At 52.5% G+C, this 27,444-nt stretch overlaps 2 protein-coding genes across 7 annotated transcripts in view; both read left to right on the top strand.

Moving 5' to 3' along the window:
• Positions 1 to 5,137, top strand: part of CATIP (ciliogenesis associated TTC17 interacting protein) — a 5,471-nt gene extending 334 nt beyond the window's left edge. The window contains exons 3-11 of the mRNA XM_024763145.1: positions 3 to 21; positions 291 to 491; positions 788 to 843; positions 1,008 to 1,094; positions 1,285 to 1,452; positions 3,028 to 3,152; positions 4,147 to 4,223; positions 4,558 to 4,646; positions 4,866 to 5,137. Coding sequence (XP_024618913.1) covers positions 3 to 21; positions 291 to 491; positions 788 to 843; positions 1,008 to 1,094; positions 1,285 to 1,452; positions 3,028 to 3,152; positions 4,147 to 4,223; positions 4,558 to 4,646; positions 4,866 to 5,105 — 1,062 coding nt within the window. The 3' untranslated portion in view covers positions 5,106 to 5,137. The remainder of the gene's footprint in view (positions 1 to 2; positions 22 to 290; positions 492 to 787; positions 844 to 1,007; positions 1,095 to 1,284; positions 1,453 to 3,027; positions 3,153 to 4,146; positions 4,224 to 4,557; positions 4,647 to 4,865) is intronic.
• A 10,662-nt stretch (positions 5,138 to 15,799) lies between these two features.
• Positions 15,800 to 25,013, top strand: SLC11A1 (solute carrier family 11 member 1). 6 transcript variants are annotated; one of them, XR_003005694.1, is made up of 15 exons: positions 15,800 to 16,053; positions 16,566 to 16,699; positions 17,491 to 17,613; positions 17,909 to 18,028; positions 18,959 to 19,065; positions 19,389 to 19,579; positions 19,921 to 19,988; positions 20,169 to 20,324; positions 20,923 to 21,081; positions 22,474 to 22,563; positions 22,695 to 22,814; positions 23,262 to 23,411; positions 23,550 to 23,745; positions 23,870 to 23,943; positions 24,357 to 24,424. XR_003005694.1 is itself a non-coding variant. In XM_024763238.1 (15 exons), exons 1-15 carry the CDS (start codon positions 16,047 to 16,049, stop codon positions 24,756 to 24,758), a joined length of 1,761 nt encoding a protein of 586 aa, XP_024619006.1. In that variant the 5' UTR covers positions 15,808 to 16,046; the 3' UTR covers positions 24,759 to 25,013. The 6 variants fall into 6 exon arrangements, 4 of the variants coding, with proteins under 4 accessions (XP_024619009.1, XP_024619006.1, XP_024619010.1 ...); XR_003005695.1 differs by having other exon boundaries at positions 15,803 to 16,053; positions 23,592 to 23,745; XM_024763238.1 differs by lacking the exon at positions 23,550 to 23,745 and adding an exon at positions 24,651 to 25,013 and having other exon boundaries at positions 15,808 to 16,053; positions 24,357 to 24,510.
• Positions 25,014 to 27,444: the final 2,431 nt, after the last annotated feature.

The following is a 27,444-nucleotide window of genomic DNA, read 5'->3' as shown; positions in this document are numbered from 1 at the left end:
AGGGGGGAGCGGGGGGCAAAAGTACGGACAGGAGAGAGGAGAGAAAGCCCAGACCTGGCCACCCCCTCTCTCAGCCTTGATTCTCCTGGGACTCACAAAGGGTGTGAGGCCCGTTAGTTGATATTCTTCAAGGGAAGACCCCAGGGACACGGTGTGGGTAGGGACTGGTGGGGATTGGGGCGGGGAGCCTTCACCTGCCAACTGCTGTAGAGGCCAATGGAGGGGAGGCAGGGGCCACCTGGGGGACGTGGGATGAGGAGGGAGTGGGTGGAGACTGTGGGTGCACCCAGGGCAAGAGGAGCTGCTGACGCTATTCTTCTCGGAGACTCTGGTCATGGTCTCGGACACAGGGGAGCCTCAGGGAGAGCTGACCATTGAGGTGCAGAGAGGGAAATACAAAGACCAGTTTGGTGTCATGGCATACTTCCCATTTGTGCATGCCTTTAGCCGCGGCTTCATGGACAAAATACCCTGCGGAAACTCCATTCTGGGTAGAGTTCCTGCTGCCTGACACCCTCTACCCCCACCCTTCCTCCACTGCCCTCCCCCTCCCACCCCCCAACTCCCAGGGCCTTCACTCAGGCCCAACGCTTTGACTTAACCTTGGTACTAGAACGAGGCAAAGAGAGTGTGTGGGACACGGGGGGGTGACAGGGAAGTTAATCGCAGCCTTAGTTTTTCCCTCGGGCCACCCTACACCTGAGTCCTCCAGCTGGGGCCACCGCCTCCCTTCCTGCAAACTCCAGCCTTGTCTCCGGTGACAGCAGTGTTCACCTCCTCCCCCCAGGCTATGTCTCGTGGAAACTGGAGGTTGTGGAACAACATAATAAGGAGTTCATCAAGGTACCTCCTGGGGACCCAGCCTTGACCACATACGGAAAGTTTTCTATCCAAATTTCCCCTCAGTTTTCTCATTTATGAAGGAGAAACAAGGCGACCTCTGGGGGATCTCGCTCGTATACGATCCCGTGAGTCCCTGGTTCTCCCCTCCATGCTCTGGCCCTTAGTTCCACGCCCTCCCCATGGAACGGAAGATGAGTTTGCTGAAGCAGGATGATCAGCTGGCCGTGACCAGAATCATCAAGGAGGGTGAGGTAAGGATGAGAGCCAGGTGGGAGCCATACCCTACATCCTCTTTGGAACCAGGAACAGGGGACAGATGGTGTCAGGCCAGGAGCCTGGACTAGGGACCATATGGACTGGACCATATGCTCAACACCTGTCTTGCCCAACCTCCCTCCACTTCCTGGCTCAAGGTCCCTGACCCAGATTTGTCCTGAACAGGAAGTGAAGACCGAAGTGACTTTCTTCCCCTGGCACTCCATTGCGGGCTTCGTCTCCCAGGCTGCCAACCTGGTGCTGCTGAGGGTGATGGCCTGGAGGCAGACAGTGCCCAGCAACGCCCGTTTCCTGGCCTTGGACACCGAGGGCAAACTCTGCTATTCCACTTACGTGAGGGGTTTCCCTGGGTGGGGAATTGGTCTGGGGTGAACTAGAAGGGGCAAGGAGAATACTGAGTTGGGAGACAAGACAGCTCTGTGGAGTGGAAGAGGGGGTGGAGTGGGGATAAACCTAGGGCCTGGGGGTGAGACTTCCAAGAGCAGGAGAAAGCAAGACCGCATTTGTTAGAGGGAAGACCAAGTGTGAGGCAAGTGGCGTGAGCGAGAAGGACCAAAAGCTGGGAGCAGTGGAAGAAAGCAACGCTTTTTGCACAAAAGTCAGTCCAGGAAAAATAAACTCAGGCTCTGGACGCGCAGGCTCAGCGGCCATGGCTCACGGGCTTGGCTGCCCCACGGCATGTGGGATCTTCCCGGACCGGGGCACGAACCCGCGTCCCCTGCATCGGCAGGCGGACTCTCAACCACTGAGCCACCAGGGAAGCCCCACAGGGGCCACTTTTAAAGACATATTTTTTTAAGATCAGGAAATGCAACATCTCCAACTGCACTTAAAAATTATTTTATCATGTCTCAACCCTTAAGGGTGTTTCTTATTTTTCTCTTATTTTGGCTAAACTTTCATCATCAACCTACCTAGGACTTCCTGTAATGTGTGATTTTGAAGCCATGCCTCTGAACACACACTTTGGGGGCTGATTTGACCAACTTCGTAAATGACACTCTTGTCTTTTCTATCACAGACATGACAAACAGCAATGTGTTTGATACAAAGAGGCACATACCATTTCCCCCCAATTTTCTTTGAAATGTTTTTCTTATGTTAGAAGTTTTCTCCCTGTTGCTGTAACAGGGATTTATTTTTTTTTCTAATTATTTATTTATTTTGGCTGCACTGGGTCTTCGTTGCTGCACTCGGGCTTGCTCTAGTTGTGGCAAGCTGGGGCTACTCTGCTGTGGTGCGCAGGCTTCTCTTGTTGCGGAGCGCAGGCTCTAGGTGTGTGAGCTTCAGTAGTTGTGGCACGCAGGCTCAGTAGTTGTGGCTCGCAGGCTCTAGAGCATAGGCTCAGTAGTCATGGCAGACGGGCTTAGTTGCTCCGCGGCATGTGGGATCTTTCGGGACCAGGGCTGGAACCCCTGTCCCCTGCATTGGCAGGCAGATTCTTAACCCCTGCACCACCAGGGAAGTCCTCAGGAATTTAAATTTAAATTACAATGGGCAGCTTGCACGGGCCTGAGGCAGCCATAAATCTCAGTCTAGTCCCTCCTCACCGTCCCACTACCCCCTCCCCACAAATAGCCCAGCCTCCACCCTCGCCCACCCTCACACCTACTTGGTCATCCCTATTACAGAATCTGCCAGCTAGAAGCACATGGTCATGAAGCTGGCATGGGGACAGCTTGGGGCAGGAGTGGGGTGGAGCTGGCTCTCTATGAGAAAACCCCAACTTAACCTGGGGGAGCATCTCAAATCTTGGGGCGCCTAAGGGTCTGGACAGCCAAGGGCTGCTTATCACTGGTGAACAAGCAGTGAAGCTATAACCTGGAGAGAAGGGCCAGGGTGAGATGTGCGGGGAGGCCCCGGTAGGAATCCACCTCACCTCCCTCCCTTCATTTTGGTTGCTGCCAGCAAGGCCTGGGCTCCCAGACGATCCAGGTGGGCCATCAGCAGGTGGAAGTGTTCATTGTGGAGCAGACTGTACACTCGGAACAGGGCATCCCCGTGTCCTGCCAGTTTTACCTCCTCTCTGATGGGTGAGCTACTGACGGTGGGGCGAAAGGGGCAGTACTGAGCACAAGCATGGGAGCTCAGCCTCCTGGGCCGGGTCGGGGCAAAGGGAGAGTCCTGTTTCTGGGGACACCACCAAGAAGACTTGCTGTTGAGGTCTGAGCGCCCCCGCTTTATCCACTCATTCACCCTTTTTTCATATACTCATTCATTCTCCTGATCTTCACAATGCCTCCCAAACCTCACCGAAGAGCCCTGAATGGCTGAGGAAGTCAAGGTCAACTCCACAGGGCCTAAGGCGTCGCTAAAGCAGCTGCCACAGGTGTGGGTGTAAAACTGAAAAACACCCAAGTCTGAACAGCTCAGCACTTGATAAAATCAGCAGGCTGGGAGAAGCACCCCAGCACACTGCCAAGCTGTCACCAGCAAAGTGCAGGCACCAAATCCTGAGAAAATTCGGGAGGGGGAGAAGCATTTGTTTCTTGAAATTTCCAAAGAGGTATTGACAGAAGCACCATACTAGAAAAAAAAAGTAATCAGAACATTGTGGGCTTTTCCTTGTTTCATAATTTAACTTGTTTCTATTTTGAGTATCACATAGCAGGAGGCTCGTGATTCTTTTTATTTTTTTTAATTTTTTTGGCTACGCCCCATGGCTTGTAGGATTTTAGTTCCCTGACCAGGATTGAAGCCGGGTTCTTGGCAGTGAAAGCTCGGAGTCTTGTGATTCCTTTAGCGCTAACCACTGGACTGCCAGGGAATTCCCTTGTGATTCCTTTAGCGCTCACACCTCTAAAATTAGCCTTGCACATGTGCACACATCTACAGGGTAGGAAGAGTCCCCAGTTTGAAAAGCAGGGGACATTATGTGGGGATCTGGAAATGAACAGGACCCTGGAACTCAAAGACAAGTGGAGGAGGGGAGGAGGGGGACAGCAGTAAAGGGAGGCCCCCAGAACACCCTTCAAAGGAGTGGGCTGGTCTAGGAAGACTCCCACCTTCTTCTGTGTTGCACTCCAGGCACCTGGCCAAGAGGATCCAGGTGGGCTCCCCGGGGTGCTGCATGATCACCAAGGTGCCCACCTTGAGGGAGGCGGGTGAGTGAAGCCCCTGGCTGGTGGGAGAGTGAAGGTGAGGTGAGGAAACCTGGAGCCTTCCAGGGTGCATGGGTGGATTGAGTGTGCCATGGCCCCGGATCAGAGCCCGAGATGAGATGGAGAAGTTTTGCTCTCCAGCCCCTGTCTCCAAGGCAATTCGGGGACGATCATTTTGCTGGGAACCCCCTCCAGCCACTTCGCCCATATGGCCAGAACCCTGGGGTTTTACCTGAGCCTCCCAGAACTGGTGTTCTTGGGCATCCCTCTGTATCTGAGGAAGGTTCTGGGGTCGGAATAGGCACGCAGCCTTCCTCCCACCCGCACCCACCCCCAGATGATATTGAGCCTCACCCAGTGTTTGAGAAGAAACCCCTGGTGTGGGAGGAGGACATGGAGCTCTACTCGAGGTTCGTGGACCGGAAGGTGAGGAGGGGCTGCAGCCAGACTGAGGTCCCCATCCCCCCATCACCCTGCCCAGGGCGTACACTCCACCCTTACTGATCACTTTTTCTGCCCGGTTGAAATGCATCATCCCTAGGGGTTAGGGGACTCCAGCGTCCCTAAGCCCTCCATGGGGCGAAGGGGAGGGGAGCTCCTGGGGCGCGGGGGTCCCGGGTCCGGCTCAGGCTCGGACCCCTCCAGGAGGAGCTCCGTCTCAGCCACAACAGCTATCTGCGGCAGCACCCCGAGGCCCAGGCGCTCATCTCCGACTTCCTGCTCTTCCTGCTGCTACACCGGCCGGCCGATGTGGTTACCTTCGCCGCCGAGTACTTCGGCCCCTTTGCGATGCGACGCCCGCCCACTCCGGCCTTGCGTTCCTCCAACCGGCCCTGCCCCTTCCACGAGCTGGAGCCGGAGGGCCTCGAGGGCAAGGAGGGCTAGGCGGGCAGCAAGGCGTTCCCCCGGGGCCCAGCTGGCCGGGGTGAGGCAGGAAGACAAGGCGTCCGGACTGGGCTAGGGCGGCTCGCGGGCGGGAGGCACCCGGGAGGCGCGCTTTCCTGCCTGCGGTTTTAATGGGAATAAACGGGGCCCTCCCGAGGCTTGGCTGTGAGCCGGATCCTTCTCTGACCAGCGTCTCGTGTCTCGGGCTTAGCATAGGAACCGTGAACAGGGTTTATCGAGCGATTTTCAGCCTTTCTTCCTAGCTGTTATTATGATCAATATCGCTATTTTACAGATAAAAAAATAGAGGTACGAAAAGATTGAGTAACAGAGTAAACACGTGGGAAGTAGGATTCAAACCTGGACGTTGGATTCCAAAAACCCCCACTTTTAGTCACGAGGTTAGCCGCGATGGAGGGGCGGGGCTTTTGGCGCACAGAATCATTATAGATTCCACCTAGCAATAATTGCCCGCTCCCGCCAAAGAAAAAAAAACAGTCGATGTGTTCACCACTGACCTTGCTCATCACCCCCGAAGCTGTCCAAACCCTCTCTCCCTACCCCATCTCCAGCTCTCACACTCCACCTCCTTCCTCCCGGTTCCCACTATACGCAGGAACCCCCAAACTGCGTGGAGGGTCCCCAGTTAGCAATAGGATGGAAGGCAATCATCACCTCCTTTAGGTTCCTTGCTTAATGACAGTTCTGGCCAGTGGCTTCCTCCTGCCCAATACTGGCCGCAGCTCAGTAACAAAGAGGAGGCACCCTCCCCTGAGGCAGATGGTAATGCGCCTGCAGGCTCCATCCTTCCATCTATTCATTCCTCCCACCAGCTAAGAGACCAGGGCCTCCAGAGAAGCTTTGCACTCTAGTGGACAATAGGGGCCAGTATCTACAAGACTGTAATGATGGAAATGTGCTCTATCTGCAATGTCCGATATGGTAGCCACTAGTCACATGTGGCCACTGAGCTCTAGAAATGTGATTAATGTGACTGAGGAACTGAAGCTCTACTTTAATTTTTTTGGCTGCATGGCATGGCACGTGGGATCTTAGTTCCCTGACCACGGATTGAACCCGCACCCCCTGCAGTGGAAGGCAGAGTCTTAACCACTGGACCACTGGGGAAGTCCCTACTTTAATTTTAATTAATTTCAATTTAAATAGCCACATGCGGCTAGTGGCTACCAGACTGGACAGCAACAGCTCTAGAGGATAAGGTCTTTTCATTCAATCAGGCAATCAGCTCAACAAATATTGGGCTCCTTCCATGTGTCAGGATTGTTCTGAGCCCTGGGAGATCAGCAGGGACGAGACCAAGTTCCTAGCCTCATGGCACTTGCAGATAGCATGGAGAGACAGATGATAAACACAAAAGATAATTTCTTATGTGAAATTTCAGACATTTATGAAAACAAGGCCAAGGCATGGATAGAAAGGGACTCAAGGTTGGAGAGTTGAGGGTGGAGACTTCAGGGAGGGCCTCTCTGACATCTCAGTTGAGTTGGGTTGTGAATGCTAAGGAGTCAGATCTGTGAAGAGCTGTGGGAAAAGCATTTAAGGCAGAAGGAACAGCAAGTGCAGAGGCTCTGAGCATGCATGTTGGGGACAGAAGACCAGTGAGGCTGATTGATGCACAGTGGCACGGGGCGGGGTGGGGGAGTGATGAAGGAGAAGCTGGCGATGAAAGTGCACAGTCATCTCGAGGTAGGGAGGGCGGGGTCTTGAAGGGCCTCCTAGGCCCTGGCAAGTTCTCCTCATCCATGGAGAACTGAAACCAAGGTTGACTCAGCCCAATGCACCCAGAATGTTCCCGTAGAGATCTTGAGAGTTCCCTCCAGTTCCTGATACTCTGCCGCAGTGGGGAAGAGGGGACGGCAGTTAACATCCAACCCACGGACATCCTTCCTCTGCTGAGCGCTCTTTTTTTTTTTTTTAATAAATTTATTTATTTATTTATTTTTGGCTGCCTTGGGTCTTCGTTGCTGCGCGCAGGCTTTCTCTAGTTGCAGCGAGTGGGGGCTATTCTTCCTTGTGGTGCGCAGGCTTCTCATTGCGGTGGCTTCTCTTGTTGCAGAGCATGAACTCTAGGCACATGGGTTTCAGTAGTTGTGGCGCGTAGGCTCAGTAGTTGTGGCGCACGGGCTTGGTTGCTCCGCGGCATGTGGGATCTTCCTGGACCAGGGCTCAAACCCATGTCCCCTGCATTAGCAGGCAGATTCTTAACCACTGAGCCACCAGGGAAGCCCCTGCTGAGCGCTCTTGCATCAGGTGACTTGAGAAGGAGTCTGCCACTTCCCTGCCTGCTCTGTGACATCCATTTCAAGACCAGTTTGTTTTTAGATCGTATCATTTGTCCCCAGAACTCCTATGACCCCCCTCTCCTTGCTCCATAGTCCTAAGCTATATATGTCTCTGAACAAAGAAAAAACAAAGATTGAGCACTCGTGACATGCCAGGCTCTGGACTAGGGTGTGGGGATGCTGTGGGGGTATCAAGACCAAGCCCCACCTGCATGACACAGAGTCCCTTCAGAAGGAAAGAGACATCAGCCAAGGCTCCCGTGGATGAATGTGTGAGTGTAGTCCATGCAAAGTGCTACCTGCGATATTAGAGTGTTTAATGCGACTTGATCTAGTGTTGAGAACCCACGGAGGCAAAGGGAAGGGAATAGTAATAATAAGAGCAAGCCCTATGCAGCACTTACTATTCTAATCCCTCTACACATAAGTCATGTGATTCTCACAATACCCCTATGAGGTGGGTTCTATTATTATACCCATTTTACAGATGAAGGAAAGGCTAAGGTCAAGGCCACGCAACTGGTTAGTGGCAGAACCAGGATTTAGACCCAGGGAGCCTGGCTCAAGGCCATATGTGAATCCACTCTGATAAATAGATCAGAGGTGGCTCTCTGGAGACAGATCCCAGAACAGAGAAGAGTCATCTTCCTGCTTTAGATCCGTCCAGAGTAGCGTTGACTGTACACCGTCTTTCCCCTTCCCCAGGTACACAGACACTGCCCCATTCCCTACTGCATTTTCACCGACAGCTGCTTCAGTGCTTTGAATTGCCAGGGTAGACAGGGAAAGCATTGTGCCACGGGAGCATACAGTCTAGACCTGGAGAAATCAAGGAAGGCTTCCTGGAAGAGGCCACACCATAACTGAATCCTGAATGACGAGAGGCTGTTTGCCAGGCAGAGTTGTTTGAGGAGGAAGCAACATATGCCAAGGCATGGAGATGAGAGGGAGGGAGCATGGAATGTCTGAGCTACTACAAGAGGTTCAGGACAAGATGGTCTTGTCCTGACAAGAACGCAACTAAAGTGTTGCCCTCTGTCTGGGAGCCTAAGAGGCCCTGGAAGTGGGTTAGGCAAATACTTGAATGCCTGCCTGTTTCTGCGCTTTTTCTTCCCACCAGAAGCCATAATACAAGCAAATAAACTAAGAGCAATGCTATAGATCAATGGAGCCCTATAAAAAGAGTCTTACATTTTGACATTTGACAACAAAATTAAAAAACAGGGCTGATAATGCCCTTGGAAGGTGCAGATTTGACCTTCTGAATCTCTGTCGTGCTCCTCCCTTCTTTTGGTTAAATCTGCTGGTTCCCCAACACCAGCATTCCCGCTAAAACTCATTCTTGGGGACTTCCCTGGTGGTGCAGTGGTTAAGAATCCTCCTGCCAATGCAGGGGACACGGGTTTGAGCCCTGATCAAGGAAGATCCCACATGTCACGGAGCAACTAAGTCTGTGCACCACAGCTACTGAGTTTGTGTTCTAGAGCCCGTAAGCCACAACTACTGAGCCCGCGTACCACAACTACTGAAGCCCGCGCACCTAGAGCCTGTGCTCCACAAGAGAAACCACCGCAATGAGAAGCCTGCGCACCACAACCAAGAGTAGCCCCCGCTCGACACAACTGGAGAAAAAGCCCGTGCACAGCAACGAAGACCTAACGCAGCCATAAATAAATAAAATAAATAATTTTTTTAAAAACCATTCTTGTTTAGTTTGATCATTTCCCCATTTTGTTTTAAGATATATTGCATCAGAATTGTCCTTTGTTATTTTTTTAAATAAATTTATTTATTTTACTTATTTATTTTTGGCTGCATTGAGTCTTTGTTGCTGCATGTGGGCTTTCTCTAGTTACAGTGAGCCGGGGCTACTCTTCATTGCAGTGGCTTCTCTTGTTGCAGAGCACGGGCTCTAAGCGCATGGACTTCAGTAGTCGTGGCTCGCGGGCTCTAGAGCACAGGCTCAGTAGTTGTGGTACACGGGCTTAGTTGCTCCATGGCATGTGGGATCTTCCTGGACCAGGGCTTGAACCCGTGTCACCTGCATTGGCAGGCGGATTCTTAACCACTGTGTCATCAGGGAAGCCCTATCCTTTGTTATCTAATCATCACAAATGCCCCATGTTTGAGCTACACTGCATCCAAAGCCTTTGGTGGATGAGACTGAGAATTAAACCACCACGTGCATCAATGTTTTTAACAGAAAATGTATTTGGAGTTCTGAAGAACTGACAGTGACCAATGACATTTTGGAACCCAATTTACAAAAGCAACTAACTGCGCCGTGCTAGGTGCATTTCTTGGGCCTCACACAAATGCTTCGGGGTAGTTTCATCGCCCCTACTTCACAGGTGAGGACACCGAGGGCCTAAGAAACTTGCCCAAGTCATCGAGCTAGTAAGAAAGATTCACACCCAGGCCATTTGATTCCAGAGACTCTGACTCTGGTGGATTTTTTTTTTCTTTTGGCCATGCCACGTGGCTTGTGGGATCTTAGTTCCCCGACCAGGGATTGAACCCAGGCCCTCAGCAGTGAAAGCCCTGAGTCCTAACCACTGGACCACCAGGGAATTTCCCTGGTGGATTTTTTTAAAATCAATTTTATTAAAGTATAATATTCATTCAATAAGACTTTTCCTTCACTTTAAAAATTGAGATAATTGCAGATTCACATGTAGTTGTAGGAAATAATTCAGAGAGATCTCATGTACATTTTACCCACTTTGTCCCAATGGTAACATCTTGCAAAATGTTAATATAATATAATATTACAGGGACTTCCCTGGTGGCACAGTGGATAAGAATCTGCCTGCCAATGCAGGGGACACGGGTTCGATCCCTGGTCCAGGAAGATCCCACATGCCGCAGAGCAACTAAGCCCGGGCGCCACAACTACTGAGCTTGTGCTCTAGAGCCTACGAGCCACTACTACTGAGCCCACATGCCACATCTACTGAAGCCCATGTGCCTAGAGCCCATGCTCTGCAGCAAGAGAAGCCACTACAAAGAAGACCCAATGCAGCGAAAAATAAATAGAATTAAATATTTTTTTAATTCAATATTAAAACCAGGATTTTTTTCCACTTTTTTCAGTGGTAAAATATACATAAAATGTATCCTTTTAACCACAATTCTGCAACATTAAGTACATTCACATTATTGTACAACCAACAACCATCACCACCATCTGTTTCTGGAACATTTTTATCATCCCAGACAAAAACTCTGTACCCATTAAATAATAACTCCCCTTCCCCCCCTCATCCCCTGGTCCCTGGTAATTATCATTCTACTTTCTGTCTTTATAAATTTGCCTCATATAAGTGGAATCACACAAAATTTGTCCTTTTGTGACTGCTTATTTCAGTTAGCATAATGTTTTCAAGGTTCATCCATATGATAGCAATATATCAGAATATCGTTTCTTTTTAAGGCTGAATAATATTCCATTGTATGGATATACCACATTCATTTATTCATCTGTTGATGGACGTTTGAGTGGTTTCCTCCTTTTGGCTATTGTGAAAAGTGTTGGTCTGAACACAGGTGTACAAGTATCTGTTTGAGTCTCCACTTTCAACACAACCAGGATAGAACTTCCCTGGTGGCTCAGTGATTAAGAATCCGCCTGCCAATGCAGGGGACACGGATTCGATCCCCAGACCGGGAAGATCCCACGTGCTGCGGAGCAACTAAGCCCATGCGCCACAACTACTGAGCCTGTGCTCTAGAACCCATAAGCCACAACTACTGAGCCCACATCCTGCACGCCTAGCCCGCACGCCTAGAGCCCGTGTTCTGCAACAAGAGAAGCCACCGCAATGAGAAGCCTGTGCACCACAACGAAGAGTAGCCCCTGCTCGCCGCAACTAGAGAAAGCCCACACACAGCAACGAAGACCCAATGCAGCCAAAATTTTTAAAAATTTTAAAAATAAAAAAGAATACAACCAGCATATTGACCTTAACAAAATGCACTGCTCTTTTTCAGATATCCCCACTTTTACTTGTACTCATGTGTGTGTATTAAGTTCTGTACAGTTTGTCATATGTGTAGGTTTGTGTATCCTCCACCAAGGTCAAGGTACAGAACAGTTCCAATACCACAAGGATCCTTCAAGTTATCTTTTCAGAATCACACCTACATCCCTCTCCACCTCCGACCTCACCCATCTCTACTGGCTGCAATTTAGTAGCAAAAGGAAAAAAGTAGTAAATCTGACCTTCATTTCCAAAATTTTGTCATTGCAAAAATGTTATATAATGTAATAGTAAAACATGTAAACTTTTCAGATTGACTTTTTTCACGTAGCATGATTTCCTGGAGATTCATCCAAGTTACTGTGTGTATCAGTAGTTTGTTCCTTTCACTGCTAAGTAGTAATCCGTGGTTTGTACCGCAGTTTGTCTTACCATTGTCCTGTTGAATGGCATCTAGGCTAATTCTAGTTTTTGGCTATTAGACATAAAGCTGCTATAACCATTCATATACAGGTTTTTGTATGAACACAAGTTTTAATTTCTCTGGGATAAATGTATACCATAGTATATGGTATGAGTACCATAGTATATTCTATGGTATGGATGTCCCGTAGTTCGGTTAACCATTCACCCATTGAAGGATGGTATGGGTTGTTTCCAGTTTGGGCTATCATGAATAAAACTGCTCTAAATATTTGTGTACAGATTTTCGTGTGAACATGAGTCATCATTTCTCGGGGGGAAAAAAAAAAGCCCAGGCGTGCAGTTGCTGAATCCTATGGGAGTTGCAGCTTTAATTTTATTTTTTTAAGATTTTTTTGATGTAGACCATTTTTTAAGTCTTTATTGAATTTGTACAATATTGCTTCTGCTTTATGGGGTTTTTTATGTTTGTTTGTTGTTCTGGCCATGAGGCATGTGAGATCCCAGCTCCCCGACCAGGGATCGAACCCACATCCCCTGCATTGGAAGGCGAAGTCTTAACCACTGGACCGCCAGGGAAGTTCCTGCATCTTTAATTTTTAAAGAAATTTCCAAACTATCTCCAGAGTGGCTGTACCATTTTACATTCCCACCAGCAACATATCAGTGATCGACCTAGTTTCTCCACATCCTCACCAACATTTTGTATTGGGACTATTTTTTATCTTAGCTATTCTGATAGTCGTGTAGTGATATCTTGTTGTGATTTAATTTGCATTTTCCGAATGGCTAATGACACTGAACATCTTTTCATATATTTGTTTGCTATCTGTACATCCTGTTTGGTGAAATGTGTGTTCATGACTTTTGCCCATTTCTTTTTTGTTTGGTGTTTTGTTTTGGATTGGTTTTTTTGACCACGCCGCGAGGCTTGGGGGATCTCAGTTCCCCGACCAGGGATTGAACCCGGGCCACAGCAGTGAAAGCACTGAATCCTAACCACTACACCACCAGGGAACTCCCTGCCCATTTCTAATTGGATTGTTTGGGTTTTCACTCTTGAGTTTTAAGAGATTTCCCTATTTCTGGATACCGGTCTTTTGTCAGATATGTGGTTTGCAAATATTTTCTCTGAACCTTTAGCTTGTCTCTTCATTCTCTTAACAGGGTCCTTCACAGAGCAAAAGTTTTTAATTTTGATGAGGACCAATTCATCATTTTTCCCTTTATAAATCATGTTTTTGTAAGTGTCAAGTCTAACGAATCTTTGTCTGGTTCTAGATCCTGAAGATTTTCTCCAATTTTTTTTTTTTTTTTTTTTTTGGCCTCGCCAAGTGGCTTGCAGATCTTCGTTCCCCAACCAGGAATGGAACCCAAGCCATGGCAGTGAAAGTGCTGAGTCCTAACCACTGGACTACCAGGGAATTCCCTCTCCTACTTTTTATCTAAAAGTTTTACAGTTTTAAATTTACATTTAAGTCTGTGATCCATTTTGAGCAGATTGGGTTTCATGTAATTTCACCGTACGCATGCAGGGTTTAGTATTCAGCAACAACTCCAGATCCGAGGGGACTACTGTGCAGATTTCTGGAGCTCTGGCTCATGTAGACACTCTGCCCAGAGACCTCTGCTCTTAACCGTTACACACACTGCCTCTTCTGTAAGGTAGAGGTTGTGGAGGGTGTTGATCAGTCATTAATCAGTTATACTCACCGAGTTCCTAACTATAGGGAAGGCCCCACAAAAGATGCAAAGAGGAAGACAGGATGCTGTCTTAGTCAGGTTTCTCCAGAGAAACAGAACCAATGAAAATATAGATGATAGATATAGATAGATAGGTAGATAGATGATAGATAGATAATAAGGAACTGGGTCATGTGAGGATAGAGGCCAAGAATCTCTAGATTTGCAAGCTGGAGAGCCAATGGCATATATAATCCCAGTCCGAGTCTGAAGGCCTGAGAAACAGGTGGGCCGGTGGTGTAAGTTCTAGTCCAACCCAAGTCTGAAGACAGGAGAAGACCAGTGTCCCAGTTCAAAAGCAGTCCTCAGGGAGAGAGAATTCTCCCTTACTCAGCCTTTTGTTCTCTTCGGGTCTTCAACTGGTTGGATGATACACCATTAGGGAGGGAAATCAGACTTACTTAGTCTACTGATTAAATTTTTTTTTTTTTTTTTTCGGTACGCGGGCCTCTCACTGTTGTGGCCCCTCCCGTTGTGGAGCGCAGGCTCCGGACACGCAGGCCCAGCGGCCATGGCTCACGGGCCCAGCCGCTCCGCGGCATGTGGGATCTTCCCGGACCGGGGCACGAACCCGTGTCCCCTGCATTGGCAGGCGGACTCTCAACCACTGCGCCACCAGGGAAGCCCTGATTAATCTCCTCCAAAAACACCCTCACAGACATACCCAGAATGTTTGACCAAATTACTGGGCACCCCATGGCCCAGTCAAACTGACACAAAAAACGAAACCATCACAGCATCCTACCTCAGCCCCACCCCACAGCCACCACCACGTGAGTCCAAGATAGCGACTGCAAACCTGTGTAAACCCTAGAGGTCAAGGATGGTGACCATACCTCGAGCAACCAGACTGCACAGCGAGCGACAAACCCCAGTGCAGTTCCCTCTTCTCTGACACGTCATTCACCCCCCTACCCGCACCCACATCTCTCCTGTTCCTCCAGCCTCCTCAATCAACGAGGAGCCAGGAGATTGGCTGCCTCCCCCTATCCTGGTTTCCTAAGCTTTGGCTCAAGTGTTTGACTCAACGTGGGGATACATCATATCCCAGATCAGGTCTGGATGTGAGAACCTGCCCCAATTTTCTCTGAGTCCTGAAGTTGCAGACTTTGGAGTTGGAAACCCCATGACAATTTAAGGTCTGAATCTTCTTGGCAGAAAAGAAAAGTTGCAGGGCATGGCAGGGAGAAGACTCTGAAGGAGGTAAGTGGGGGGATAAAGGAGCTGGCAGCTGGCAAGTAGAAGAGACTGGGAGCTGGAACGGTCTAGAGGTAATAGATTGGTCACCCTCAAGTGGAATCCAGCCCATAGAAATGTATGTTTAGATTACAAATATTTTCAAAAAATTTTAGCCTAGTATTCAAAAAGCGTATGTTGCATACATCTTCCAGCATCTTTGACAAGTCAGAGGACATGATGACAGTGGACCCACATTTCCACATGACAGTTGTCTGGAATTCTGTAAGCATTGCCCTCTTCAGACAGAGTTTATGACCTTTGTTTTGCTACAGTCCACCACTCCCTATTACCGTACCCACCCACCCCCAGCTGAGGCTTGGCATCTTTTGTCATTCAGTGCTGAGCTGGTACTATTTTTCACTTTTTTTTTGGCTGCACTTACGGTGACATGCGGAACTTCCCCGACCAGGGATCAAACCCGTGCCCCCTGCAGTGGAAGCACAGAGTCTTAACCACTAAATCACCAGGGAAGTCCAGAGCTGGCACTATTTTTCTCATTCCCAACCTGTCTCATGGTTCATCTTACCTGCCTGGCCTCCTTGGACACCTAAACTTTTAACCACTTAGCTAGTCTGAGCCCTTCCTTTAACAGAAGAAACAAGATCAGAGACAGGACATGATCTGGTGACAATGTCAAGTGGATCGGTGGCAGAACAAGGACCAGAATTCCAGTGCCCCTTTCTTCTGAGGATCTCTTTGGCCTGAATCTTCAATGCATGTCCCTGTGGCAGTGCCTGGAAGGTCTTTTTCTCTGAGGCACTCAGTGGGAAACTGAGGCCGAGGTAGGCATCAGAACTCCCTTCGTCCCATTAGGTCAACCACTGGCCATGGGACTCCAGAACGAAAAGGACAAGGGTCTGATTGTTTGTGCAGGGTGAGAGAAGGTGGAGGCAGGGGGCAGTCACGTGATCTAGACATGAATGCCCAAGTGGCAGGAAGTGTCTGAAATCAGAGCTAACTTGGGAGGCACAGAACTCGGGGTGTCTGGAAGGGAGTCAGAGGAGTTGTGGGACTCAGGCCAGGAGGGGAGCAAATGGCCATACTGTGGTCACCCAGACCCTTCCACCAGAGGTGGCCACTTCTGCCTTTGGAAAGTGTTTCACAACGCTCGGTGTGTGTGAGGACAGCCCAGTTCAGCTGAGGATGGGTAAGAGGGTGTGGACTCACACACTCACCAGCACCCAGAGAGGAAGCATAGCCAGAAGGGCTGCCCAGCACATCACTTGTGCAGAGTGCCTAAGTCTGCGGTCCTCATGACAGGTGAGTGGCCCCCTCCAGGGACAGAGCCTGAATGGGGGTGGGGGGGGAGTCAGGGGAGCAAGGACACTGGCCTGAGGCTGGGTTCTTCACATCCCCAAGGGCAGAGTGCCCCCTTGCCTCATCTCTGTGGATCTGGAACCCCTGGAGCCTCCTTGGCTGCTGCAGGTGGCAGGGATGAGGCCAAAGGGCACACACGGTGGGGCCAGCTTTCCCTCCTCAGAACCCATGTCCCTCTCCACATCCTCCGTGACGAGAGAGACCTGGGTCTGGGAATCTCTGCACTCACATGGAAGGAGGGTAATCATGAAGGCCCCGCTTCTCACACATCTTCTGTAATGTTTGGTCCGGGGTGGAGGCGGTGGGCCCAAGATGGGAGTCAAGGCCTCCTGTTCAGTTGGGCCTTCATTTCTCCACTTTGCCAAGAGGAGGTGTGGGAAGAGGACAGATGGCTTTAATCCTGGGCCACCAGAAACAGGCACGTCACTCACCAAGGCTCATGGGGCCCCTTGCAGGTGACACAGGCCCCCCAAAGCTCAGCAGGACCAGATATGGCTCCATCTCCAGTCCACCCAACCCAGGGTTACAGCAAGAGCCTCCCGGAGGGACCTATCTGAGCAAGAAGATCCCCATCCCAGATGCAGAACCGGTGAGAATGCTGGAAACTTCCTGGGGTCTTTCGGGATGGACAAGACCACATGGGATCTCACAGGGGGAGGGGGGTCCCTTCCAGCTCTGAGCAGCCGTGATGGACAACGCCAACCGCTGTCTCCCTGCTTCTGTCCCCAGTGCTTAGCTGGGGCACTTGATATTTGTCTAAAAGTTATCAAGTGGCTTTCTAGATGCATCTCAGCTTTCCTAGGAAGGGAAAGGGACCTGGGGTGAATTCCAGTTGGAGCCTCAAGGATTTGTTGTAACATTTAAGGAAAGGATGCAGACAAGGGCATCGGGAGACGTGGAGCCTGCCGGCTGGCTTCTGAGAGACTATCATCCTGCATTCCCAGAAGCTTTAGCAGATGCCCAGGCTGCTGGGCAACACCCGGAATGGGGGTGGGGAGACCCTAGGCTCAGCGGACTCCAGAGAGGAGGCCCTATGGTCTGAGAAGGGACTAGGCAGGGAGGCCTGACCCAGGAAAGCTCCCCTCTGGGCTCTGAGGATCTGCTGACTCAGGGCCTGCCCGAGGCAGGCTGGTCAAGTGTAGACCACAGAAGCTGACCGATCCAGAAAGCTGATCTGCCGTGACTCAGCAAACCCCGAGTTCCTCCCACCCCCGTGCTCCACTACCCCCCACCCCAGGGTGGCAGCTCCAGGAATGGGGAATGGAGGGCAGGGCTGGCCAGCCTGGGCCCATGAGCCCAGAGGGGCTCACCTGGGGGCTGGCCATGGCCCGCGGCCCCCAAGCCTGTGTCCAAGACCCCTCATTCCACTTCCCTCCACAGGGCGCGTTCAGCCTGCGGAAGTTGTGGGCCTTCACGGGGCCCGGTTTCCTTATGAGCATTGCTTTCCTGGACCCAGGAAACATCGAGTCGGATCTTCAGGCTGGGGCTGTGGCTGGATTCAAAGTGATTGAGTTGGGGCATGGTGGGGAGGGGGTGACCAGGCTAAGTGGGTGGAGACCCCCAGCTTGCCACATTTCCCCAGAGTGGCCTTCATGGCCAGTGTTCCTGGGAACAGGTGTTAAGTTCAAATGGACCACAAAAGGGTCCCCAAAGCAGCCCTGCGGGAGTGCGGGGGTGTCTTCTAGCTCCATCTCCCCAACTCACTCCCCAGAGGGTGTCCTTGGTTAGAGGGTCCCAGCAGCTCAGGGCTTATCAGACTGGTCCCTCTGGCTGACGGCCTCTCCCTGGCTTCTCACAGCTGCTCTGGGTACTGCTGTGGGCCACCGTGTTGGGCTTGCTCTGCCAGCGACTTGCTGCCCGGCTGGGCGTGGTGACAGGCAAGGACTTGGGCGAAGTCTGTCATCTCTACTACCCTAAGGTGAGCTTGGTGCACCTGGACAGGAAGCACCTGAAGAGGTGACTTGCCCGAGGTGAAAAACAGGTGGGCATTGGCTCGGGATAATCATTGGCTGGGGTGGGCACCGGGGACTTGGCCGTCAGTGTCCACGCAGGCCAACAGAAATCACGCCGCTAGATATTTCAAAGGTATCTAATGCAGGGATGCAGTCACAAAGGTGTTGAAAGAGCTGGAGGAGCAAGGGAAGGAGGTGTTACCCAGAGATCAGAAAGCTGCTGGACAGGAGCCCAGGGGCCATCATTCGCACCCAAGCTTCTAGAAACATTGCCACCACTGCTGACTGGAGCCCATGTTGCCTGGTGCCCTTGCTGGTGCCAGCTCCAGAAGGGGGCGGTAAAAATGATGTCTCCCTGCCTTTCCATTTCCTTTAACTATTTCCTACTGTTGACCTAAAACAAATAGACTGCTAGATACTTCTCCAACAAAGATGGGTTTATTCAGGATCAGCAGAGAATCATAACTGGGGAGTCTGAAGCCATGGGGAGCCACGTGCAAGTCTCCGCACAGCAAAGGAAGGAGAACACTTTTATGGAGGGGAAAGGGAATTTGGGAGGCCGATAGTAAACAAAGAGTCCATGGCTTTTCAGTGGCTGAGTCCTTGCCGGGAATGAAGAGGAGTCTTTCTTCTTCCTGTTGGGCTCTGCTATCTTTGCAGGGCGTGGGAGCTTCCCCTTCTCATCTCCCGACTCTATTTAATTGAGGCTTCTGTTGATTAATTTTACACCATGAAAACCTAACTGGAAGCCCGCTGGCAAGGCAGACTTGCAAATGTAGTTTGCAGGCTTCCAGCCCAGGAGTATAGAGCCGGGTACAGAAAGGTCAGTCAGTGTAGGTCTGAGACAACAGACAAATAATTGGTCCAGCCTTAATGACGGGATTACCTCCCCCTAGGTGCCCCGCACCCTTCTCTGGCTGACCATCGAGCTAGCCATCGTGGGCTCAGACATGCAGGAAGTCATCGGCACAGCTATTGCATTCAATCTGCTCTCAGCTGGACGGTACTCTGGAGGGGCCCCAGCTCCTCAGTCCAGGGCTGGGAACAGCGGCTTCTTCCTCCCCAGGCCTTCTATTTCCATGCATCTATTTCATCTTCCAGTCACCTCTGACCCAGAGCTATTGCCCAATTTGCCAGATGGGGAAGTGGAGACCCAGATATGTAAAGTGACTTGTCTCAAATCACACAGATGTCAGTCACCATGCAGCCTTCAGGACTGCAGCCCCAAGCTCCCTACCACGCTGGTCCGCCACACAGCTTGGCCCTTCCTAGCGTGTATGTGCCATTTTCCCGTCTCTAGCACACTCCCACTCCCCTCTCCCTTAGCTGTCTGGGGCCACTTGAGTGCCTGCTCCCAGGAAGCCACATTCTACAGTCTCCAGCCCTGAGGAGGGAGTTCCAGACTCCTGGACCGGGCGGGGCTGACGCAGGCCACTCTGGTTTCAGAATCCCACTCTGGGGTGGTGTCCTCATCACCATCGTGGACACATTCTTCTTCCTCTTCCTCGATAACTACGGTGGGTGTGCCTCTCATCCCATAGGGGACTTGGCGAGGGGGGGCACTGGCAATGAATGTAGGAGCTGACGCTCTGCTGAATCGGGAGAAGTGCTCCTAGCAGCCTCGATCTGACTGTATGGCCTTGAGCAAGTTACTTAGACTTCTGTTTCTTCATCTGTAACACGTGGATAACAGCACAGGGGCCCCAGGGCTGTGGTGAGGCTCCACTGAGCGTTATATGTTAAGCGCTTGGCACAGTGCCTGGAACGAATCGCTCAGGATACCAGCCATTAATAATTGTTTATGTTATCATTTTGGTTGTTTGGTTTTTTTGGTTCTGCCCCTTTGTTCTCCCCCTAGGGTTGCGGAAGCTGGAAGCCTTTTTTGGATTTCTTATTACCATTATGGCCTTGACCTTCGGCTATGAGGTGGGAAGCCGTACCAGTACCACGTCCCCACACCAAGGCCACCCCACTCTGCCCCATGCAGAGCCTGAGGGGAGCGGGGAGCGGACCTTAGCCATGCTGCCTAGTGGCCAGGGTTGGGGTGGAGGGTGAGAATGGCTGCTCAGGGGTGGGGTGGAGCCTGACCGAGGCTCCTCTCCACAGTACGTGGTGGCACGTCCTGCTCAGGGAGCACTTCTTCGGGACCTGTTCCTGCCTTCGTGCCCTGGCTGCGGCCAGCCCGAGCTTCTGCAGGCCGTGGGCATCATTGGCGCCATCATCATGCCCCACAACATCTACCTGCACTCGGCCCTGGTCAAGGTGAGCAGACTGGAGGGGAGGGAGACATGCTCTCTCCCTAAGGGCCACACCGGCTCCGCCCCCAAGGCTGGAGCCCCGCCCCTTTGGCTCCCAACTCTGTGAATTTAGGAGGGAAGTGAATCACTCTTTATTCAATATGTAATAATAGAGGGTCTACTGTGTGCTGGGAGCTGGAGGTCAGTGATGAAGAGACAGATAAGTCCTCTGCCTTCTTAGAGCATGCATTCTAGCAGGAGAGACAGACCATGGGCAAGTAAACAATAAAGGAAAGAAATGGATTGTGAACGGTGCTCTGAAGGAAACAAAACAGAGAAGTATGATGGAGAATGACTGAGGAGGGGGCTCCTTTAGAAAAGGAGTCAGCAAAGGCCTTTGAAACATGAAGGATGGGAAGGAAGACCAGGGGAGAAGAGATTCTAAGCAGAGGGACTGGCAAGTGCAAAGGCCCTGAGGCAGAAACAAAGGCCTATCCCAGACGGCCATGTAGGGGGCTTTAGAAAGAACTGGGGTTTGGGGGGAACATAGGTAGAGGTGTGAGGGTAGAGAATGTTGGGATGACTCAGAGACTTCGGTGCTTCCCTCCCTTTGACTTTCATAGTCTCGAGAGATAGACCGGACCCGCAGGGCAGACATCCGAGAAGCCAACATGTACTTCCTGATTGAAGCCGCCATCGCACTGTCTGTCTCCTTCTTCATCAACCTCTTTGTTGTGGCTGTCTTTGGGCAAGCCTTCTACCAGCAAACCAACCAGGCTGCGGTAAGGCACACCCCATACCCACGTGCCCTTCAGGCTTTGCTGGGGACTCCAAAGAGGGCAGCTAAGCCCTTCGAGTCTCTGTCCTGTACTCCAGGCACTGGTAGGGGAGGGAGTCTGCGACCCTGGCCTCTGGCTGGGAGCCCCTTCCCCACCCCACTGGGGAGACACGCCACACGTAGGCTTGCCGTGGTCAGCCCCACGCCAGGGGCTACAAGGCACAGACGTCCAGGGGAGGTGACTGGGGGGAGGAGCTGAGTCTTGGAGGATCCAGCATTCCAGCTGCACCTTGAAGGATGGGCAGGATTTGCCCAGCAAACTGCAGGAAGGGCATTCTGGGAGGGGGCTGCCTGCCTAAGCACGAGCGTGGGGTCAGGAATATGCAGACAGGCAATTTCTTTCCTTGAGTTTCTAGTGATAATCTTCATTATTAGTAGATAAACTGTCATTCATTCAGCAAAGATTTATTGAGCATTTATGTATCAGCCAGTGTCTTAGGCCCTAGGGATACAGCAGCCAATGATACAGAGACCTTGCCCTCTTGCAGATTAAATTCGGGAGGCAGTGAGCAAACAGGAAACAAATCAACCAATCAGTTGATCGGTTTCAAAGGAAAATATGAACGATGTTGTGAAGGAAATAAAGGGGGTGATGAAACATAATTGGGGGTGTGGTGAGGGAGGGACTACTACATTAGGCCAGGTGGTCAGGAGAGGCCTCTTGGAGGAGGTGACATTTGAGCAGGCTCTGAAAGCGAAGGAGCCGGCCAGCTCCTCCCTGGCTCTCTGGGATCTGGGACTCTGCCTGTCTCAGTTTTTGAATGAGTCTCTGTCCCAAGGCTCTAACAACTGCTAGCCAGTGTTGGGCGCTTACTGAACGCTGACGGGGTGGGGTGGGGATGGGACAGACTGGCCAAGCCTCCGGGGACATGGGCACTGCCACTGCCTTGCTGTGTGACCTTGTGAGGTCATAGCCCTCCCTGTGTCTCTGCTCCTTAGCATAAGGAGAGAGGTCTAAATAGGATGGCAAACCATAGTCACACATTGCCTTCGAGACCAGCCGAGTCACAGAGCTGTGGGAAGTGGGTCCCATGTAAGGGAGAAGGGCCTGTGGGGCAGCCCGAGTCCCTGCCGGCCAATTGTCTCTCTGTGGTAATGCCAGCTCTTACAATCCAAGAGCAGCTGGAAACCAGGGTCTCATGTTAAATCTTCTCAATTGTAAATGTCAACCAATTCACACTAAAGAAAAAAAAAATGTGTTAGTCACACAAAATATGTCTGGCTGGATTCAGCCCGCGGGCCACTAGTTTTCAATCCTTGGCCAAGGCTCGGAGGTCTCATTTTCCAACATTGAGTGTGCACTTCACATTTCCTTCCTACTGCCCGGTGCCCGCAGTTCAACGTCTGTGCTAACAGCAGCCTCCACGACTACGCCACGATCTTCCCCATGAACAACCTTACAGTGGCGGTGGACATTTACCAAGGAGTAAGCGCGAGGCAGGGCGGGTATGGAAGGGCTCGCTCGATCCGGCGGGGCTCCTCGCCGCGACCACCTCAGAGGTAGAGTCTGCGCGAGAAGGGGCGGACCCATGGCTCTGACCACAGCCCTCCCTCCAGGGCGTGATCCTGGGCTGCCTCTTTGGCCCCGCAGCCCTCTACATCTGGGCGGTGGGTCTGCTGGCCGCCGGGCAGAGCTCCACCATGACCGGCACCTACGCGGGACAGTTTGTGATGGAGGTGGGGCTGGGGCGGGCCGGGGCGGGCAGGGGACTGAGGGCAAGGCACACTACTCGGGGCTCGGACATCCCCCTCCTTGATCCTTAAGGCAGCCCAACGGGTGCCCTTATAAGCCCCATTTTACAGATGAGAAAACTGAGATTCAGCGAGATGAGGCCCGAAACTGCAAACCCAGAACTAATAGAAGCCTTTTCTCTAACACGGTTTAGTCTTCAGCAATCAGCTGTGGGAGGGGAACACCCCCTAAAGGAGGGGAACCCCCCTAATATCCCCCCATCTATCCCCTCACCACCAACTAAGGACAGAGCTGCCCCCATTTCAAAGATGGAGAAACAGAGTGTTCCTCCAGGCATGAGATGGGCTGAGGGAGGATAGAGGGTCCCTCCCTTGGAACACAGTCCTGCACCCCGACACCAAGGTGCCCACCCCCCCCCCCCCCCCCGCCAGGGCTTCCTGAAGCTGCGGTGGTCACGCTTCGCCCGAGTCCTGCTCACTCGCTCCTGCGCCATCCTGCCCACCATGCTCGTGGCAGTCTTCAGGGACCTGCGGGACCTGTCAGGCCTCAACGACCTGCTCAACGTGCTACAGAGCCTGCTGGTGAGCCTGCGGGCCCTATCACCTCCTCCCGCTGTGGAGCCAGACAGGAACCACAGCAATCCCCCTACAGAGCCTCCCCTGCGACCCAGGCGCTATTCTAAACACACCTTATCTACAAGCCTCCTGTACTCTCCACAGCCACCCCAGGGGGTAGGAACCACCACTATCCCCATTTTGCAGATGGGAAAACTGATGCATGCAGTTAAGTGACCAGTGGCACAGCTGGGATACAAGCTCAGGCAGCCTGGGGCCAGAGCCCCCAAACACTCTCTCCTGCTTTCGAGCCCCTACAACCTTGGAAGGCATAGAGGTGGAGAAATTGAGGCTCAGAGAGGTTAGGAGACTTTCCCAAGGGTGCACAGTGAGGCAGAGGGTGACTGGAGCCCCGGCCTGCTCCTCCCCTCCTTACTGTCTTCTAAGGGCAGGGTCCCTCAGCCCCTCCTCCTGGTTCTCCCCAGCTTCCCTTCGCTGTGCTGCCCATCCTCACGTTCACCAGCATGCCCGCCCTGATGCAGGAGTTTACCAATGGCCTGTGAGTACTCCCCAACCCCAGCACTGGACTTACATTACCACACTTGATCCTCACAGCCACCAAGAGGTAGGAATTCCCATTATTCCCACTACCCAGATGAGGTCAGAGAGGTTAAGAAACTTGCCGAAGGTCATACAACTAGCTAGCAAGTGGAGGAGCCAGGACTGGAATCCTGGGCCAGGGGCTGTTTCTAGAGCTTGAGCTCCTCCCCCTCACCTAAGACTCTGCTTTTGCCAAATCCTGCCAGTGTGGTGCCTGGAGGGCCCAGGAGGCAGAAGTTGGCCAGGGGTCTGCTCCAGGGCCCACAGCCCTGGGAAGCTGGCTTTGTGTATCCACCCCCCACCTTAGCTCCAGGCTGGCTGTGGGCACTGGAGGAGATGCAGCCAATCCTGAGCCTCCCTCTCGTCCCCAAGGGTGAGCAAGGCCTTCACTTCTTCCATCATGGTGCTCATCTGTGCCATCAACCTCTACTTTGTGGTCAGCTACTTGCCCAGCCTACCCCACCCTGCCTACTTCAGCCTTGTGGCACTGCTGGCTGCAGTCTACCTGGGCCTCACCACCTACCTGGTACTGTTGGGTCCGCGGGCGCCTTGGGGATGGGGGAGGCAAGGAGAAGAGACAACAGATGGAGGGCTTAGTGGGGGGATGCACTGGGGCTTCCCCAAAGGTCTTGTCCTCTCTCCTACTCATGGTCACCCCTCCTCCAGACCTGGACCTGTCTCATCACCCATGGGGCCACCCTTCTGGCCCACGGTTCCCACCAACACTTTCTGTATGGGCTTCCTGAAGAGGATCAGGAGAAGACCTCTGGATGAGCTCCCACCCAGGGCATGGCCGAGGGTGTAACGAGTGGGGCAGACTGGCCTGCTGGACCAGTGGGGATCGGGGGCCGTGTGTGGAGGCAGCAAGATGGAGTTCTGGAAGCAGGCCAACCCTGGTTCCCCTGGTTCCGTAGGGACCTGCTGTCTCCTAGTTTGGACAAGTGATTAACCTCCGGATCTCAGTGTTCTCAACTACAAAATGGGGACACCAACCTTGCAGCGGAGGTAAATAAAGCACTTTAACACAGAGCCTGGCACTTGAGACTTAAAAAAAAAAAAATCATTCCTGAAGTATTTATTGAGCACCTATAGGAGTAACCTGACAGACCAACCCAATTGGGGATGGGACACAGGCTCCAAACTGGTACTTTAATAATAGAGTCTGAAAACGATAAATAAATGCTAATTCACTTCTTATCCAAAAGAGCAGGGAAATGGAAACAGGAAAGCACAAAATCCCTGAACCATCAAGAATAGTTCCCCTCCCCGAAGGTCTGCCTCGCTCCCACTCTCCCTGGAGTGGCCTCAGCCTTTCTGTTCCACCTGAAACCCCTTTTCCAGGCAGGAAAACAGAAGCGCGGTTCTCCCCTCTTAGCGCGCCAAGTCCTAAGGAACCCAAGAGTCGGTGCCTCTGAGGCCCAATTCCTTTGCCATCTCCCCAGGGTACCAGGCGGCCGGGACTCCCACGCCGCGCAGTTAACGCTCCCTGGGCGTTGACTCCCAGCTCCCCCTAGGGACAGGGACGATCCCGAGCGCCGGTACTCCCCGCCTCCAAAGAGGAGGAGGCTGTCACTCGGGCTTCGCGCCCGGGGGCCTCGGAATCCGCCCAGGCGGGAAGGTGGGGTGAGCTCTGTGGGCGGGGAACCCCCCTCGGCCGCAGGGAGCGGCCCGGCGCCCTTTCGCCCCTTGAAGGGGCTGCACTTTACAGACGCTCCCTGGGCTGTTTCTAGGCTCCCCCAAGTCCCTCCTGCCTCTTCCCGTCCCTCGGACCCCAGCCCCTGAGCTGTGGCGAGCGTCGGCGATGAGGGGCCGCCAGCCCTTTCCCCTAGATTGAGCTTGGAGTGGGCGCTGTGCCTGGAAGCACCCCCGATTTCCCGGGGATGCGGCGGGGCAGGCAGCTGGGCTCCGCGCTCTGGTTGAGGCGCTTGTTTATGAGAAGAATTTCCTCTTTCTTAAAAGGGCAACGAAACAAGTGGGGCCCTCTAAGAGGGACGGGATGGGACAGGTCTGGCTCACCCGAGCAACGGTGGAGAGGTACGTGGGCTAGTACGCCGCCCAACCTCCTTCTCCCGGCTTGTCCCTGGAGAAGATGGGGCCCCTGCGAACTGAAAGGGAGGATGAATGGGGGCCAGGTAGCGGAGAAACGGGAGACCCCTTTTTTGCTTCCCTGAGGTGCCCCCAGCTGTACCCCCTGCCCACCCCTCTGGTCAATTCTGTAGGCATTAGTTGGGCGCCAGCCCCGTGCTAGACCTGGGGAAGGGAGGCACAGTCTCGAATTAAAGATGTCAGCTCGCTAGGAGCTCACACTGGGTTGGGGGGAACCTAAGTAAATGACAACAAAACACTGACGATCCGAAGTGTGCGTCAGGCACACCTGCAACCGATGAGGCAAGGCCCGCAGAAGATAAACTCCTGGACAATATTTTGAAAGCTGAATAGACATAGGGAGAGCAATCAAGGGAGAGATGAGCATGCCGGGAGTTGGGGTGGGGGGGTCAGTGTATGCAAAAGCTAGAGACTTGCAACCTTGTTGGGAGTTCCCCAGAAGAACGGGCAGGCTGGTCATACCAATAGGCAAGTCTGGAGCTTAGAACTTGGGGTAAAGGAAGGTGAGGAGGGGAGGGGACCAAAGGGCCAGCTAAGGGTTGCTCTGGGCCTGGGTAAGGCGTTAGCGATGAAGTCAGGCCAAGGTCAGTCATATCCAGACAGGGACGCCTCCAGCCCAAAAGGGCTGCTCCCTCCCCAGTAGCTCTGGTCCTCCCAGCCCCCAGGTTCAGATCTAACTAGATGCTTCTTCAGCCCCTCAGGCTGGGAGTGGCCTAACACCTTTACTCTCCCCAGAAGCTTCCACCCACAACTCCATCCCCACAGACACCCCAGGGCCGGCACTGCACAGGCGTCCTGACTCACTCCGCATCCACCCCGCTCTGTCGGAATGTGCACCACGGTGTGTCTCGGAGCCTGGGAGGAGGGCATCCGGCCTTTCTGCTCGGCATTCCCCCTACCCACTTGCCTGGGTTGGACCCTTACCAACCCTATTTGGCAGAGAAGGAAGCTGAGGTGCTGGATGAACAAGACACTTGTCCATAATTGCCAGACCGACCCCGGCTGAGTCCTAGTGTTTCTCGACTCACAGTCCCCATGACCTTATCCGTCCTGGGGCGCAAACCTATGAAACAGATAAAAATAAACTATGCGGGTACGGCGACCCCCCCCCACCTGCTGTAGTAGAGAGAGTAGAGGGAGAGCAGCTGGGTGTGGACTCCCCTCTTTCCTGAGGAAACCCAAAGAACCCGCCCCACCTTACAGAACGCTTCCACTACCAACTCTGTCCCCACAGACCCCAGACCCCCACACTGCACGGGCGTCTGGGCTCACTCCGCATCCACTCCGCCCCGACGGAAAGTGCACCAATGAGCGTGAGAAGAGGGCAGGTCTCGCTGGGAGGAGACCCCCACCA

The sequence above is a fragment of the Neophocaena asiaeorientalis genome, unplaced genomic scaffold (genome assembly GCF_003031525.2).
Source record: "Neophocaena asiaeorientalis asiaeorientalis breed wild unplaced genomic scaffold, Neophocaena_asiaeorientalis_V1.1 scaffold86, whole genome shotgun sequence".
NCBI classification, from domain to species: domain Eukaryota; kingdom Metazoa; phylum Chordata; class Mammalia; order Artiodactyla; family Phocoenidae; genus Neophocaena; species Neophocaena asiaeorientalis.
This window is presented reverse-complemented; position numbering and strand designations above follow the sequence as displayed.